The following is a 17,910-nucleotide window of genomic DNA, read 5'->3' as shown; positions in this document are numbered from 1 at the left end:
CCACCCCACAATTATGGCCGCCATCCCTGCACTGTAAAGGGCCATGTCTTCACTCTGCCTCAGTGGAATGCACATCCAAAGTTCCAGTATCCACACCCTTGCACCCACCCTTCCACCAACATACACACATACACCTGCACATATGAGTAAATCCTCCTCTCCAGATACTCCTCCACCCCTCGCTTAACCACCTATTCACCTTCCTCCTGTCAATCAGCCATATGTCCAAACGGACGGTTTGGATTTCAAGTTTCAAGTTTTTTTTATTGTCAGGTGCATATTACAACACAAGGTCAGACTGGGCACTGAAATTCTTGGGACAAGACAACGCAAGCAATCTGGCATAACATAACAAATAAGTACTAAGAACATAGATTTCATCTATGATAAGCTCAAATAGATTTATGGCTGATGAAACAGCCATTGGGGCATGTGACCTCCAGCCCACACTCCACCACCTTCTCCCCATCTAAAAGCCTTCACCCCACTTTGTCTGTAGATAATACACTGTGCACCGTCAACAAATCAAGCTGGTGTTATTGTAATTCACTTTATTATGTTCTTCTGAGGTAGATGTCGGAAGCTAAACTTAATGCAGCATCCTAAAGAAACACACACAAACAATCCAATAAAAATGCACAAATCAAACTGAAGATAATGGTCTTGGAGAAGTCTCTTTTCTCCCTGTGAAATAAAACAATTCAAGTTAAATGTCCAGTATATTCAAAACGGTAAGGTTAGAGTTAGTTTTACCTACCAGCTGGCCTATTATCCACGTCCAGCCCCAGTCTGCAGCACCTCAGTCCCCATGGAGAGCTGCCCCAGGCCTGGGGGGCTGGGAGGGGGGCCGGGGCACTCTACACGAGGATCCACCGCATCGTCTAAAGACACAAACACCATGGCAGGATGAGATGGCTCGAACAACAGAGTTAGCAATAGAGCTCTCCACTCAACTCCACAGTAGAGAGGAGGGCAGTTAGGGACCATTTTGAATGTGTCATCTCCACCCGAGGACGTAGCTAAGGAGACAAGACCGTGCTTTCTTTAGCATTAATGACATTAGGATCCCTGCTGGATTTGTGCTTATATTGGTGTCATTAAATAATGCTTTATGAATTGGATTGCTAGTAGTGTCAACACCAACACAGCATTTGTAGTCGATGTAGGTTTTGAGATAAACAGCCAGTCGGTATTTCGGTAAAGCTCCTCATAGTTAAAAGTCCATAGCAGCGAGTACATGTGGCAACCTCTTCACGATCAACTTGCCTTTCTTTCTCATTTCCAATGAGAGTATCAATTAAGACTGTATTGATATAACCGTGTTTGCTTCTCTCAGGGCTACCTACACTATCCAGCAGTAGCAGCAGTAGAACAGAAGAGAAAGCGCAGTGGTAGTAACCTGGCAGTAGAACCTAGTATGTCCAGCAAGGGATTTGTAAATGACAGGACTGTGGTGGATATGTAGAGTTAATGCAGCCGCACTCACCCGAGTCTATCACCTGTCTTTCCATAAGCTGTCTGGTCTTTCTCAGTTTATACTCCAAGAACTGCTGCTCTGTAAACGCACACACACGTACACAGTAAGCACGCACACACACAAACGAAAACACACACACACACACACAGATGAAAAGACACAAATGAAACCGACCCACTCTGTGGCGTCTCTCTCTCTCCTTGCCCAGCTCATCATTAAGGTTGTCCACCTCCCTTCTCTGCAGTTTCAACTGGTTGAGTTCACACACACACACACACACACACACACACACACACACACAAAGGGCACAGTCAACCGATAATACCACTGAGGCAATTAGTGGGCCGGTTAGTCTTGATTAGATTACAGTTGCTTAGAGTTAGTCCAGGGGTGATAGTTGTATGTTGTGCCTGACCTGTTCCCTGAGGGTCTTGACCTCCCTGACCAGCCTGGCAACACACACAGCCTGCTGCTGGTAGGCTTCTAGAGCTGTGTTCTTCCTGACACACACACACACACACCACAGGGCAAACATGAGTCTCTGTGAACAGGAGGTGAACGGGTAGTCACTGGCGGAGACAGTGGAGGAACTATGCCTGGCAGCGTGTGGACATGAATGTGTCGTATTCTTGTGTTGTACTGGTTCAGACTCACGCCTGCTCCACCTCTCTCTCCAGCTCTGGAAGGACCAGGGAGAACCCTGGGCTACGACTCTCAGACTCTGCATGGGGGGAAGGGGGGTTGGGGGCAGGGGATGGGGGGTTGGGGGCAGGGGATGGGGGGTTGGGGGCAGGGGATGGGGGGTTGGGGGCAGGGGATGGGGGGGTTGGGTGTAGGGGGGGACGATTTCTCCAAATTGTTAACGCAATAAAACTGGCTTGTGAGGCAAAAGCACTCAGAATGATAACTCAATTAGTAGAACCCTACACCAAATATGTAATATTACTAACAAACATGACCTTAAACACCCTCATTTGAACTGGAATGTGCTGTGTCCAAATGAGCGGTGTAGCTGGTACTGAGGAGTGTGTGTGAGTGTGTGTGTGTGTGTGTGTGCGTGCGTGTGTGTGTGTGAGAGCAGGTAGACCACCTGTGTAGTACGGCGGCAGGTAGCTCATCAGAGTGGTGTTGGTCCATTCATCCCTCACCTCCCTGAAGGACGGCAACGTTGGACAGACGTGAAACACGGCCTCCACGCCGTGGTGCTCCCATCACACACGCGATCAGGTTGCTGCGCGTGTACGTACTGTGGTGGTTGCGCAGGGGCTAGGGCGGCGCGCAGGGGCTAGGGCGGCGCGCGGGCGCGCGTGCGTGTATTACCTGAACTTGTCGTTAAGAAGGGCGTCGTCGGAGAGGCCGCAGCTGGCAAAGAATTCGACGGCGTCCGAGTCGGCGTGCGCCAGGAAAGCGTTGTGGGGAGGGCACACCATCTGGGTCTTCAGCAGCTGGGGAAAGGCAGAGAGAGGAGACCACAGGGGGGGTGGGGGGCATGTCAACCTGTCCCCTCCTAACACAGGTGATAGGAGAAGGAGGGGGCTGGTGGTGGGAGGAGGACACCCTCACACCCAGCTCTGGGGATCGTCGGCTCTGGCAGCGTTTGGTCTGACCAGCAGGGGGCGCCAGGACGACAGCATCCAGGGCCGTGGCCCAGCTTCCCGTCAGAGACACACCCTAGCCGCTAATCACAGGCGCCGTGCAGCACACAGACCAGGCCCGTGGTCACATGCTCGTTTCCATCAGGCGGGCCTAACCTCTAATATGCTGTCCTTCTGACAGGTCCTCTAACTAGTGGAGCGCTCAGTTCTTTTCTTTTTCATCTCAGTTATTTTCGACAAACCAGTAAAGATGGCTTTACTCGAAGCAAAGGATGGGAGGACACAGATAGGAGCCAGCTCGAAGGTACCTCAGGCTTGTGCGTGTGTAGACGCACGGGCGTGGGTCTGTGTGTGTGTGTGTTCGCATGTGTGTGCGCGTTTGCGAGTGTGTATTGGGAGCACAGTTGCGGGTGAGCTGAGAGGTCACCTCGATGATGTAACGTCCCACTCCGCAGTTCCTGTAGCGTTTCCTGGTGGCCATTAGGGACAGCTGCAGCACCTTGTCTCCCGAAGCCCTGGAAGACACGGCAGCATCTCTTCATCGTCATCATCATCACCTTCAACATCATCGACTTCATCATCATCACCTCACAACCTTGTGTCAGCACTGTCCTCTACCTTATCTGTGGTCACACACATCCAACACTGTATTTGTAACCCACGGATATGGCTATTAATCGTGTATTTCAATCACTGAATGCCATACGCTGTGACTTAGAGCTCTTAGAGGGCTAAGACTTTGGGATCTGCTGACTGCGAATGTAGCTGAGTCACCCATGATCCCTGCCAGTAATGCAGTGCGTTCTACTGTAAGGCTGTAGATCAACTTCAGCTGTTGGCAAAGGGGTGGTTGGAGCGAGGCAGAAGGAGGCATAACACTGTACCTTTTCTGGATGTCTAAACTAAGCTGACTGTGTTCCCCTGTGTTCCCCCAGTGAACCGTGGTACCACCATACACAAACAGAGCAGCTACAGCCATGGAGCGGTTCAGGAGGCTCCTCTATTCAGCTGGAGCTGAGCTGGAGGAGAGGTGGGGGAGAGAAGAGGGAGAGAAGAGGGAGGGAAGAGGGAGAGAAGAGGGAGGGAAGAGGGAGGGAAGAGGGAGAGACGAGGGATAGAAGAGGAAGAGGAGAGGGAGAGAAGAGGGAGAGAAGAGGGAGGGAAGAGGGAGAGAAGAGGGAGAGAAGAGGAAGAGAAGAGGGAGAGAAGAGGGAGAGAAGAGGGAGAGAAGAGGGAGAGGAGAGGGAGAGGAGAGGGAGAGAAGAGGGAGAGGAGAGGGAGAGGAGAGGGAGAGAAGAGGGAGAGAAGAGGGAGAGAAGAGGGAGAGGAGAGGGAGAGGAGAGGGAGAGAAGAGGGAGAGGAGAGGAGAGGAGAGGGAGAGAAGAGGGAGAGGAGAGGGAGAGGAGAGGAGAGGAGAGGGAGAGGAGAGGGAGAGGAGAGGAGAGGGAGAGGAGAGGGAGAGAAGAGGAAGAGGAGAGGGAGAGAAGAGGAAGAGGAGAGGGAGAGAAGAGGGAGAGGTTGGCGACCCTCGGGCGGGGCAGGGGTGAGGGGAAGGGGTACTCCTGCTCTCTCATTAGGAAGCAATTACATTTCTCCCTCAACATCCACCCTAGAGCAGTTCAATCCAGAGCGCACACACACATACACACACACGCACACACACAGAGCCCAGTGCAGCTCAAGTTCTCGGAGTCCAGCCCTGTTCTAGGAATAACCCTAACCCACAACGTCAGACAGGATAAAGGGTGTGGGACACGGGCCACCAAGGGCGGAGCCGCACCCCGTACAGAGACTCCTAATGACAAGGCTGCTCTCAGTTTGAAGATATAAATAAGGTCTATGTGCTGAGAGAGAGGTTTGATGACGGGAAGAGAGAGAGTTAGTATTGGTGTTGGACACACTGCGAAGGCAGTTCACCGAGCTAAAAGACTCACTGTGCTTCTGTTTGTCCCCCACGGCCAAGTATTTAAACTGGGTAGCGCAGTTGTGCCAGTCCAGAGTGGCAAAGGTGTGGCACGTAGAAAACATGGCAGCTTGCTCTGGTGCTCGTGTAAAGTAAACGCGTGCCTTTTTCTGGGGAAACAAACTTCCAGGTGTTTCCAACACCACTGTTGACACAGGAGTGCAAATATTTACTAACAGAAAATGGGGGTGAGTGGGGTCACTTCAGGTCTGCTTGACTTCAAGGCTAAACCTGCTGCCCCAGATGTGCCACCCAGGTCACCATGACACCATGTCACCATGACACCATGTCACCATGACACCATGTCACCAGGTCACCATGACACCATGTCACCATGACACCAGGTCACCATGACACCATGTCACCATGACACCCCCATGACCCCTGACCTCTGTTCCAAACTGCTGAGTTTCCCTGGAGATTTCCAAGCGGTTCAGTGCAGGGCCAGCCCACCCAAAGAGCAATGGTCTGGTATGAAAGACCTGTAGAAAAATAAGGTGGACCTAGCTAGTAGCTAGCCTAAATTTATTAGCATTCATGCACTTAGCAGACATCCAAAGCGATGTACAAATAGTACAAAGGGCTACAAAGAGGGCCGTTCCAGAAGGTCATCTCTCCTTAAGGTCTGGAGGAGAGCTGCTGAACTGAACTATGGGAGGCTAAACTACTTGGTTCTGAGCAACATCGTACATGAGCCTAGATAATACACGGTACACATACAGTATTTTCATAGACTCACATTTTCATTCCTACTCATACAGTTCTGACACTGAGGGGGAGAAGATGGGAAGTAATCTCAGGACTCGATTTGTTTTTACATCATACTATGGGGACCTGCACATTCCAGTGCCTTTACTGACCAAAACAATATCGTAGTTCTGCTCACACATTGATATATTCCACCTAGGCTAACCCCCCCCCCCCCCCCCCCCTGCTTTCACTCACAGGGTCTTCAGTTCGAACGTTGCGGCTGCTACAATGAGCGACTCCACCCCCACAGCGGCGGGCGGTATCTGCCGGTTGTCCTCGGGGTCGTGGCGGAGTGCCCGGCGTTGCAGCGTCTCAGACAGGAAGTCTTCCAGGCCCAGGCAGAAGACCTCCCATGAAGACCTAGGCTCCCAACGGGAAGTGACAGGAGCAACAGGATGTGAGAGCCACGAGAGAGATACGACAAAGGTTTACAGGACAGAGCACAGCAGAAGACGTCCTGAGCGGGGACTGGGAGAGAGATGTCCCACTGTGAGAACAGCAACCACCAGATGGAACAACTGAGGTGTACAGAGGCAAGCTGGTGAGATACTTATCATATACAGTACCAGTCAAAAGTTTGGACACATTGAATGGGAAAATGTGTCCAAACATTTGACTGGTACTGTACGTGATGTGAACAACGTGACACTTTGCCAACCTGTGTTTTGCTTGTGTGTATCTGTATGTGTATCTGTATGTGTATCGGTGTGTGTGTGTGTGTGTATATGTGTGTATGTGTGTGTGTGTGTGTGTATCTGTATGTCTATCTCTGTGTGTGTGTGTGTGTACAGTACCAGTCAAACGTTTGTCCAAACTTTTGACTGGTACTGTATATCCTGTCTGCATATTTGACCTTTGTCCTCTTAAATGCATTGTTTGCACCGGTTTCCTGTGGTATGTTCTGCTACATAACTCCATTACTACATGATGATGATATAAGCTACCCTGCAGACAGGCTAGGAAGCATGACTGGGCCTTTCTCCTTTCCAGGAAATCAAGTTTTCTAAGCGCCCCTAAAAGTGGGTGGGGGAGATGGAAGGAGAAAGTGGGCGTAAACACAGAAAGAGGGAATCTGTAGCATACACTTAAAACCCTGATAAAGGGTTTAACTTCAAACTTTTGTGAAAACTGATTACATCATACTATTTCAATAATGATCTAATCTCTTAAGTAACTAATATTACAAATATATTAATTGAATCAATGACTAGATTGTATAAATTATTATTTACTTAAAGAAATTGCTTGGATTACTTAAATAGTTTCATGTAATCAGTTTCCACAGAAGTTATGAGTACTGAGAATGTATTGGGTTTCCAGAGTGAAGGCATTTGGCTGACAGTTGTGAAAGCACTTGGCTAGCAGTGGTGGAAGTACTTGGAAGTGGATTTCCTCAAAGCCCCATTAATCTCATTACCTATAACAGAGTAGCTGGTGTTAGCCCTGGTCTGGCCTCGGGTTCACTCTGTCTTGTCTAATACTGTCACATCAACATGCAGTGGCACAACCTTCCAGCTCCAAACACACACAAACACACGCAGCTTGGAGCTTGAGAGAAGGGCTTCTGTCTGGTAACCCCTCTGTAATGTTACACTGCCAATAAACTCCACAATCCAATCCGCTCAGTTTCTACGAGCCCGTTGGGGCTTCCCTTCAGACAGCCCAGTTGGCTGGACGGCTGATGGCCTAACAGTGAGAGCCCTAACCCTAGCCTTCTAAATGGATTGCCCCACACTGCATTATTAATTCATGGATTTGATGGTCCATCACTCTGAGAAATCAATGACATTTCACAGCAGTTGTCTCTGAGGCAATCTATTTTGAAATGACTAAAATTTATCATAAATGATTAAAAAGTTGTTGATAATTAGGACGATTCCAGTAAAGCCATTGTGATATATTCAAAACAAGGCAGATGGATCACAACATTTGCACCAATACAAATGTGTGACAACATTAGCAAAAATAGTAATAACTAATACTAATGTACTGAGGCTCTAGAGTAAGATAGAGGAAGCTCTATCTTGATGACAAGTTTGGCTGTTTAAATGAAATATATTATTGTTGCTTGCTTTTCTACAGGTACACTCTTGCACTTTTTGAGGTTTATGTAGTTTAATTGTAATTTCCTTACCTACATGCTCTTATGGTTCTTCCCTTTTGGCACTTATTTGGTTTTTCACAATGAGTGCTTCATGTTTTGGCTACCCACAATGTTTGGGGCAATCTCATTGTTACGATCAGTGACCTATGCACTTTTGTAAAACTCTCTTTTGGAAGTCGCTTTGGATTAAAAGCGTCTGCTAAATGAATACAGGTAAATGAATTGTAAATGTACACCATGTAAAAAAGAAACACACCTGGCATTTTACAAATGTCATGCTCCGTCAGGCTTGTTTGAGGAGGTTGAAGTATTGTAGGCACAGCAGGTAAAAGGAGTGTGGGTGGAGTAGAGTTCTACATTTGTCTTTTATACCTGGGTGGGGTGGTTGCCTCCCCTTCCTCTCGCTCCTCAGAGCTCTCCTCAGAACTGTCTTCTGATTCGCTGAAGACCTGGGAGAAACTGCCCTCTCTGTTGCGTTTGACCAATGAGAGGAGGAGGGGGATCCCCATCTCCCGTCGAGGGCTGGGGGGAGTCCTGCTTCTATACTCTTCTAGAACATCTGAGGGGACAGAGACAGTTATGATTCTAAGCTCTTCTAGAGCATCTGAGGGTACAGAGACAGTTATGATTCTAAACTCTTCTAGAACATCTGAGGGTACAGAGACAGTTATGATTCTAAGCTCTTCTAGAACATCTGAAGGGACAGAGACAGTTATGATTCTAAACTCTTCTAGAACATCTGAGGGTACAGAGACAGTTATGATTCTATACTCTTCTAGAACATCTGAGGGTACAGAGACAGTTATGATTCTATACTCTTCTAGAACATCTGAAGGGACAGAGACAGTTATGATTCTAAACTCTTCTAGAACATCTGAGGGGACAGAGACAGTTATGATTCTATACTCTTCTAGAACATCTGAAGGGACAGAGACAGTTATGATTCTAAGCTCTTCTAGAACATCTGAGGGGACAGAGAAAGTTATGATTCTAAACTCTTCTAGAACATCTGAGGGGACAGAGACAGTTATGATTCTATACTCTTCTAGAACATCTGAAGGGACAGAGACAGTTATGATTCTAAGCTCTTCTAGAACATCTGAGGGGACAGAGACAGTTATGATTCTAAACTCTTTAGTGGGGGTGGGGCAGAGACAGAGTCAAGAAATACGGGGAATGGAAAAATCAATTGGCTGAATCCAAACTAAGATAGCGTTATCTCACAATAAAATGCAATACAGAAACTATTAGGGCCACCTAATTGGATAGACTGTTTTCCTACTAATATCCATGCAGTGTGCAAACTGTGTACTGTCTAGGGTTGGGTAGGGTGGGTCAAGGTTAGGGCTGGTTAGGGTTGGTTAGGTTATGGCTGGTTAAGGTTAGGGCTGGTTAGGGTTGGTTAGGGTTAGGGATGGTTATGGCTGATTAGGGTTGGTTAGGGTTATGGCTGGTTAGGGCTGGTTAGGGTTGGTTAGGGTTATGGCTGGTTATGGCTGGTTAGGGTTGGTTAGGGTTGGTTAGGGTTATGGCTGGTTAGGGCTGGTTAGGGTTGGTTAGGGTTATGGCTGGTTAGGGCTGGTTAGGGTTGGTTAGGGTTATGGCTGGCTAGTGTTCCTCCATACCTGCTGGCTGCCTCAGCAGGATGATGGTGTGGGCCCCGGGGCTGTTCACAGTGTCATGGACGTCCTGGGCCCCAACGTCAGGAAGAGACACATCAAACAGGGCCACCACAGCGCGCAGGACGTCTAGGTTATTTACCTGGGAAGCACACACCCGGACACACATCCACACACCCAGACACACATCCACACACCCGGACACACATCCACACACCCAGACACACATCCACACACCCAGACACACATCCGCACACACGCAACCAGCCCACCCAATGCACACGCACACAACTATATCAGATGTACCCAACAATAGGCATGCCAGATGAGATGGGGCAAGGCTGAGTTACGAAAAGGAAATGAGACGTTAATGATAACTTCTAAAGGGGAGCTTAAAAGAATGTGTATGGTTTGTTTATTTGAATGTTTGTGTGTGCGACAGAGTGAGGATCAATGTGTTAGTTAGCGGATGTGTGGTTTTGTGTGTGAACGTGAGCATGCATTATCATTGAGCAATATACAATGAGAGTGCAGTCCTAGCCAGTCATATCCTGAGAGCATGAGGAAACAGATATTAAGCCTTTGTAAAAGCCTACTTAGCTGTTCCTGGAAAATAAAAAGTGACGTGTTTTCATACCAGGATGCAGCCACATGCTCATGTGTCAGTGTGAGGTGTGCACAGCTATACTGGCAACAGTACACTTCCAGATAACCATACTGCATATACAGGCTTTCTTACAGTGGCGTTTTTACAGTGAACGTCTACAGGATTCACTGTATTTATTTATAGGACGAGAGCTCAGCGCCAGCAGTCCTGCCCACACACACATAAACACAACGACCACACTCACAAGCGTAGACACGGACTAAGAAAATACAGCAGTTAACAGTGTGCCATCCGTGCACACTCACCCACCCACTTTGGTACAGTACATGGACTAGAGATCAACACCCCCATTCCTGCCATCCGCACTGGGCACAGAGCAGGGTGTACCTTTGGACTGACTGAAGCATTTTATAATGAATCTAATTCCCAAGTGGGATAATAGGTTTACAAGCATGATGTTTGAGCTCATTAGGGTTATGTTTTAATGTATTTTTGGTATATATGTGTGTGTGTGTGTGTGTGTGTGTGTGTGTGTGTGTGTGGTACCTGAGTGACCAGTTCTGGTGCGTCTAAGCTTCCCAGAAGCTCGTGGAAGTTAACTCGGAGGGGCTGGGCAGTAAAGTCAGTCCGGCTCCCATCCACTTTGGGCTTAAAATGTACTGTGTGTAGACGGACGACACAACCATCCATGTTAGCAGACTGGTCATTAAGTCCTGAAAAACAGTAACATCAAAGTTAGCTAGACACAATTACACAAAACAACATTAGAGGCTAGTTAACTACCGTTGGACATCTAGTTTTGGAATGTCAATAGTCTAGTTGAACTGCTTCCATCACATCAAGTTGTAATACGTATTCTGTAGACAGAATTTATGGCCAAATGTACGCCCAGTCCGATTCTAAATGAGTCACCTTGGCTAGCCACTGTAGAAAAAGTTAGAGCTAGCTATCTCCTGTATAATACAGTAGAGTACGGTGTCTTGCTGGTTGAGAGCGTATAGTAGAGATAGCTACTAACTGATATGTTAATACAGTAGCAAAGTTGCATTCTCAAGCCACAGTACAATAAACCTTCAAAGAAACAATAGCTGTTCCAAGTAAATATTTTGTGGGTCTATCTTACGTGCCGGTCACAATATTGGTTTTCCCCAGCTAGCTTTAAAACGGTTCACTTTCTGCACTTTTCTGCACTGTATATAGTAACTATGGTAACAGTATTATCCCCTACCACTCGCCTTATGGGAAATGAAGTCCTATAATGGTCATTGTCAAGAACACATTTTTGCAGAGTAGGTTGGCTGTCTTGAGGTTAGAGTGAGATTTTTTTACACATACACAATCTAGAAAGCTAGTAAAAAACAAGCACTTGCTTAGCTACTTCTCGGTACTACCGCTTGCGAGTTCAGTTCAGTTGTAATGGTTCATCACTTTCTTCCATTCGATTGGCGGTGGTCGTTATGAAAAGGGAGTGGCATCGTAGCCTGCGAGCTGTGACGTCAATGGGAGCTGTTCAAAGTGTGGTGGTGCTGGAAGGCAACTCGTTCGCTTTCAGTCAGTAAGCGGCCATGAAGTGGCCTGTCGCGTGGATTTGAAGGGATCAAAGGCTATTATCACTTCGGAGGAGTAGAATACTGAAGACAATTAAAAGTGTACCGTGCTCCACCTGTTTGAATTCCAAATCACGATTTCCAGGAAGTAAGTGTTTTTTGTTGTTCTATTGAATAGCCTCTCTTATCCAGTTGCGCGCGAAGAAACTGGGTTGGGTTAGTCAAACAGAAGCAAATAGAGATGCAAATATGTATTGATGAATTGCATTAGGAGCACCGGAAAATTATTTACATGGTTATGTACATTCATTGGAAATACAGTAGCGGATTGCCTCCAGCATTACTATTGTCTATCCCATGCCTAAGCTTATAGTGCCTCGCATCTATGTAGGCTACTATGCCTGCTAGAAAGCCTATAATTTGACTGCCATTTGCATGAGACTCGAGGGATCGAATGATCAGAGACAGTAAATATATTAATGTAGGCTGCGCGCACTGTGTGGCATAAAAAAAATGCCAATTTACCATAAAAGAAACAACTATTTCTCATCCTCATTTGAAGAATACGTTGTTGCAGCTCCAGATGTTTGGGTTCCCAGTATTATTGTGATGGGTGATCAACTCTGCTTGCAGCCTAGATGTGGCACAGTCGTTGACCGAGGTAGGGTGGCTTATTTGGAAATTCGGCGGGCGAAACTCACTTGGGTGGGTGGATAGAAGTAATTTAGATCTATACAAGTATATTCCTTAACTCTACCAATTTCAAATGAAAACAAACAGGGGCACATTGTGTGATACAATAATTATTTCCGGAAGAAAGCCTTCAGATAATCACATTTCGCTCTCCTTATAGGATTCAACTATAGCCTACACACGGAAATAGAAACGTATCTATGCGAAGGTGAAAGACTGACATTGTGTGCCACCCAACAGAATGCTATGGACAGAGAATCGTCCATCAGAGGATCTGCTCTGGTGCTGTACTGTAGGTGTGGCTCCGCGGCTATGAACAAGCTGCTCCCTGCGATAGTCTCTGATCGCCTCTTTAGCTGACGTGGTGAAAAGGAGTCAGGGGCATACAACTATCTATCTATCTCTCTCACTTCTTCTGCCCCTTCCTCTCTCTTTCTTAGAAAAGAATCAAGTGGGTTGTTGGGTCTCAGGGGGCTCCAGTTCCGACATGACACCTGATAGCTGACAAGGATTCGGTCTCTTAACCTGTAATGCTCTGTCTGTTCTTAGTAACCGTTTCTGTGGCGTATGTCCTGGTGTAAGTAAGACCCCTGTTACTGTGATGATTAAAAACCAGCCTCAAAACATCCAGCTGTAGGTTTGTTTCACTGCTTTATAGCCCAAGCTGGCATCATCCTGTCTCCTAACTGCTATGGAACTCATAGATGAAGACACGGCAATGCTCTGTCCCTCTAAGAGTGAGAGATGACACCTGGTGTGGCATTATTACTACCTGACTGCCAGTCATTCTGTTCCTTTAGCCAGAGCCTGCTCACTGTAATTAAGGCCAATGTCTAACGAAGGCCTTTAAGCTATAGAGCAGCAATACAACAGAAGTGCGTACAAACACAAATAGCTGTCTCTTCAGAAAGTCAGTCAGCCATGTTAGCTGGAATGGTCTATTAAAGGGTGATATTCTACTCCTAGTAAAATCCCTGTGATATTTCATTGTTTCTTCGAGTCACACTGTTTTTACTCATCGAGTATTATTATTGTTAGATAAAAAAACTTTGCCTTGAGGACTTGAGGATGCTGTAATTGGCGAGGCTATTCTATACTCCCCTTCCTCTTCCCTTTTTTTTCATTTTTCATCCATTCTAACCATTTGTCTCGACTTTCTGTCTTATACAATATATTTCTGTCCATGTCTTTGTCCCTCAGTCTCCATCTTTCCAGTCTCTCACTCATCCTCCTCCTTCTCTCTCTTTCTCTGTGCCATTTCCCCATCTGCCGTCTGCTTCCCTTCCTGTGTTTCTCCACTCCCTCTGTCAGTGTTACCAGGGTGGAGCGTGAGGCTAGCCAAACGGGTTCACAGTGTGGACTAGTGTGCCCAAAACAATCTCTTTTTCTGTTCTCTTAGAAATGTAATGTTTCATTTAGTCATTGAAACGGCTGGAACACAGTCAGAGGGTGGCGACCTAGTGAGCCAGACTTGCAAAGTGCACCTCAGGTATTTGTAAGAAAACATGTACTGTTTTGATTTCTTGCGCTTTCTCTGGATCCGGAGCTCACCAAGTATAATCCACAGTATAGTACTTTAATGGCCTTGGAACACACGCAAGTTTCAAGCCATAAATGATAGAAAGTGTAGGAAAAAAGAACACGACTCAAATGTCTTCTGTCGCTTTAAGCTCCCCGTGAAGAACACCAGCAGACTGATTACTGTCCCTCTGTTGCCCGCAAATCTCAGACTAGATTTCCATAGATTAAACCAACATTGTTCAGCGTCAGTCTGTTCGGTGTGTCTTGGGCATGGATGACCGTGTGTGTTCAGTGTGTGATGGTTCGCACTTGTGTCTAGGAGAAAGAGGGGAGAGAGAGACGTCGTGACAATTTTAAAAGAGGGGAAAAGACAAGGTACAGGAAAGATTCAGCGAGGTGTGTGTGTGTGTGTGTGAGTGAGTGTGTGTCAGAGAGACAGGCAGACATACGGAGGCAGCAAGGGTCCTGGCTGCTGTTGGCAGGGTTGTGTGAACAGGCTGTGTGAACACAGAGAGATTATGTGTCCTCCACTGGTACAGTAGCAAAACATGACCCTGTGATGGGGGAGGATTTGACGTTTCGTTGAGTTAATCTTACACGTATGTGTGTGGTACACGTCTGTCAGAGTGTGTGTGTCATGCTCTCGTTCATCTGTGTGTTTGCATGTTCGTGTGGGTACACGTGTATGCGTTTACAGGCTTGTGCATGTGTGGGCCTCCATGCATGTCTGTGTGTGTGTGCGTGCGTCCATGTGTGTGTCTTTGTGTGTGTCACAGACAGCCTTGATCAAGGGAGTCCTTCCTTGGCTCCTCCATGCCCTGTGTTCACCCATTCATTCACTCAACCACCCACATACACTGGCAGGTTGGACCCAGCCACAGCTTTGCTATGTCATTAGACAGAGTATGTTTCCCCCGGCAGCCCCAGTCTGCATGTGCATGATTGTATGTCAAATTACAGTGCCGCATGGGTGGGTGAGTTGGGTGAGGTGGTGTGGTTTGCGGTCATGCATATGTGTACGTGTACAGTCTGAAGTATTGATGTGTAAATATATGTACATGGTTGTGTGTGTGTGTGTATGTGTGTGTGTGTGTGTGTGTGAGTGTGTGCAGTAGGGTGTGGCTTCATCCCTCTGGAAACACTGGCATGCTCTCTCATTACCCTAGCCATGAGGTGACCTCAATAACCCTGTCGTGTGTATGTAAGGATGTGTGTACATTTGAGAATGTGTTTGTTTTGGTGTCTGTTTGTGATGTATGTGTGCGTGTTTCCTTTTGCTCTGACCAGTAGCTAGTTACAGGCTAAACAAGGCTGAGCTCACGTGGCAGGCTGTGTTGTCCCATTAGCACTCAGACAGACTAAAGGCTGCATGAGGTCATGACTGACCCTGCTGTCCCTCTGTCCTCCGTCCTGCCATGGGACCATGGCGACCACTGCTGTCTTGCTGGCTTCCTGCTTTTTTCCTCCGCTCATTGAGGACATTTCTGGTCAAATCCAGGTTTGGGCCCGATATGATGCTTTGCTGACTGTGTTTGCACTAGTGGACGGTTTTCTTTCCCCCTCTTGAACAAATGAAAGTACTTTTTTTGTACCTTCAATGTTTTCTCTTCCCCCATTTCTCTCGATTTCATTCTCTCTCTGAGTCAGGTTTGTCACATCCCAACCACTTACCTGTGTTTGCTGTCGCCTGAACTTTTGGCCGTTTCCTTGACAACCCCTACCTCACTCTCCAGACACACTGTGTTCTGCCCTCCTCTCTCTCTCTCATCCTCTCTATCTCTCCTCCTCTCTCTCTCCTCCTCTCTATCTCTCCTCCTGTCTATCTCTCTTTCTCTTTATCTCTCATCCTCTCTGTCTCTCATCCTCTCTATCTCTCCTCCTGTCTATCTCTCCTCCTGTCTATCTCTCCTCCTGTCTATCTCTCTTTCTCCTTATCTCTCCTCCTCTCTTTATCTTTCTCTTTATCTCTCCTCCTCTCTCTCTCCTCCTCTCTATCTCTCCTCCTGTCTATCTCTCTTTCTCTTTATCTCTCATCCTCTCTGTCTCTCATCCTCTCTATCTCTCCTCCTGTCTATCTCTCCTCCTGTCTATCTCTCCTCCTGTCTATCTCTCCTCCTGTCTATCTCTCCTCCTGTCTATCTCTCTTTCTCCTTATCTCTCCTCCTCTCTTTATCTTTCTCTTTATCTCTCCTCCTCTCTCTCTCCTCCTCTCTATCTCTCCTCCTCTCTATCTCTCTTTCTCTTTATCTCTCCTCCTCTCTCTCTCTCCTCCTCTCTATCTCTCTTTCTCTTTATCTCTCCTCCTCTCTCTCTCTCCTCCTCTCTATCTCTCTTTCTCCTTATCTCTCCTCCTCTCTCTCTCCTCCTCTCTATCTCTCCTCCTCTCTATCTTTTCCCCCCCGCTTCTCTTCATCTCTTCTCTTCTCCACTTAACGCCTCTCTCTCTTTGTTCCAGAAGATCTCTTCTTCCTGGTATATACTTGTATATCAACCATTTAGTCTCTAGTGATTTATCAGTGGTACTTAGCTTGGTTTTCTTTGCAGTCTTGGTTTAGGTCTGTCATACACGAGTGCATGCACATTATACTATGGATTCTGTAAAGCTGCCTCCGTCAAACCTTCATCTTTTACATAAGCACTATCGGCTATTCTGTTCTGTTTCCCCCTCCTCCACAGTGACGTGGCATTCAAGCAAAGTGCATTGAGCTACGTTCTACTGTACCTTTGGCCTTTCAGGAACACTTTACATTTCATTCCAGTCACATCCAGCACTGTCCTTCCGCACTGCACGTAAAGAGGTTGTTCCTGGCAGTGTGATGTCAACTGGAGGTTGTGTTGTTGTGTTGTTGAGACTGTTTGGACATGGTGAGATCAGCAGGAGCTGTTAACACGACAGATGTAGAACAAATCAATGACCGGAGCGATCCATATGTGTCTCTAGAGCATACTGGGTTAAGAATCAGTCAGCCTCGCAAAACATGTTTGTTTTAGAGTTGTGTGTGTGTGTTCATGTATGTGTTTGCACTGTGTGTGTGCTTATATTGACGTGTTAATGCACAGTGAGTGACTAAACTCGGGAGGGGGAATGTTGTCAGGCTGGAGGCTGAAGAGAACCCAACCAGAGGCTGGGCTGGGAGGCTGGGGTCAAAGTTCAGCACTGTGGGAGAGGGGGAGGACAGGCAGAAAGGTCACGTGTTCTGTGTGTGTGTGTGTGTGTTTGTATGCACAGTATGCGAATGCATGTGTGTAAGTGTGAGGGTTCATGTTTGTCCATGTGCTTCTCTGGATATGTGTGTTGCGTGTGTGTGCGTGTGTGTGTGTGTTGATGTGCATGTGTGTGTGTTTGTGCGCACGTTTGTGAAAGGGTAAGGGAAGGCTGCATGTGGAACACACTATTGATTCAGTGTGATCTAAATGTAGGTATATTTAGTGCAAGGGGGATGTGTGCATCCATTTGGGCTGCTCGCCACCAGCATGCTGAGTAAATCTGAGTCATCATCATAATCCCCCCATGACATGCCAGGCAGGACTTGCAAAACTGTACTTCTGCCATGCACGGCTTTGTATGTCTATTTCTCTGCTTCTCTCTGTCTCTCATTCGCTCCATCCCCTCTCGCCATGTCGGAGAGGGATGCTGCTCGGAGAGCAGGTGACAGGAGAAGCTGATTGGGTTACGAGGCTGATTGCATTGTGGGTAATAGTGATGGCATTATCCGTTTTCTCAGACAGCGTTAGAACTAAATTACGCCAGGACCAGATCCCACTGACTATAACGAGAGCGAGAGAGACACGAGGGGGAGAGAGCGTAATTGACAGCGAAAGAGGAAGGCGAAGAAAGAGAGAAAGAGGAAGCACACTCGGAAGAAACTGAGAGAGACAGACGGTGTGAAAAAGAAAAGAAAGGATGACCCATTCTGACCCCGTGTCCTATCAGGATGAGAACGTTCCTGAACCCGCCGAAACAAACCTGGGACACACAGACATTTACTTGGGGGGCCAAAAGCAACAAGACACAAATAGATTGATCTTGACAT

General features: G+C 47.1%; 1 protein-coding gene across 7 annotated transcripts; it reads right to left on the bottom strand.

The window, feature by feature from the left end:
* Window positions 1–753: 753 nt before the first annotated feature.
* Window positions 754–11,491, bottom strand: LOC146258275 (uncharacterized). Of its 7 annotated transcripts, XM_084671472.1 has the most exons (14): window positions 11,239–11,313; window positions 11,028–11,068; window positions 10,662–10,828; window positions 9,515–9,650; window positions 8,262–8,448; window positions 5,981–6,145; window positions 3,500–3,587; window positions 2,798–2,922; window positions 2,568–2,629; window positions 2,132–2,198; window positions 1,893–1,977; window positions 1,652–1,727; window positions 1,487–1,555; window positions 754–881 (listed from the first exon to the last, which is right to left on the bottom strand). In XM_084671472.1, the coding sequence occupies exons 3-14, from the start codon at window positions 10,803–10,805 to the stop codon at window positions 769–771; spliced, it is 1,317 nt and encodes a 438-aa protein (XP_084527598.1). In that variant the 5' UTR covers window positions 10,806–10,828; window positions 11,028–11,068; window positions 11,239–11,313; the 3' UTR covers window positions 754–768. The 7 variants fall into 7 exon arrangements, with proteins under 7 accessions (XP_084527598.1, XP_084527600.1, XP_084527596.1 ...); XM_084671474.1 differs by lacking the exons at window positions 11,028–11,068; window positions 11,239–11,313 and adding an exon at window positions 11,351–11,491; XM_084671470.1 differs by lacking the exon at window positions 11,028–11,068 and having other exon boundaries at window positions 11,239–11,319.
* Window positions 11,492–17,910: the final 6,419 nt, after the last annotated feature.

This window comes from Hypomesus nipponensis, chromosome 14 (genome assembly GCF_054491055.1).
Source record: "Hypomesus nipponensis isolate SF chromosome 14, ASM5449105v1, whole genome shotgun sequence".
NCBI lineage: Eukaryota > Metazoa > Chordata > Actinopteri > Osmeriformes > Osmeridae > Hypomesus > Hypomesus nipponensis.
The sequence above is the reverse complement of the archived record's forward strand: the minus strand, read 5'-3'. Positions and strand labels throughout refer to the sequence as shown.

Bases quoted from the DNA above. Each gene is read 5' to 3' on its own strand.
- LOC146258275 (XM_084671474.1), bottom strand. From the start codon at position 10,805: ATGGATGGTTGTGTCGTCCGTCTACACACAGTACATTTTAAGCCCAAA. The intron at 8,449-9,514 runs GTATGGAGGAAC...CTGTCCCCTCAG, and splicing joins CCTGCTGAGGCAGCCAGCAG to ATGTTCTAGAAGAGTATAGA. The intron at 2,923-3,499 runs GTGACCTCTCAG...GCCTTTCCCCAG, and splicing joins TGGGACGTTACATCATCGAG to CTGCTGAAGACCCAGATGGT.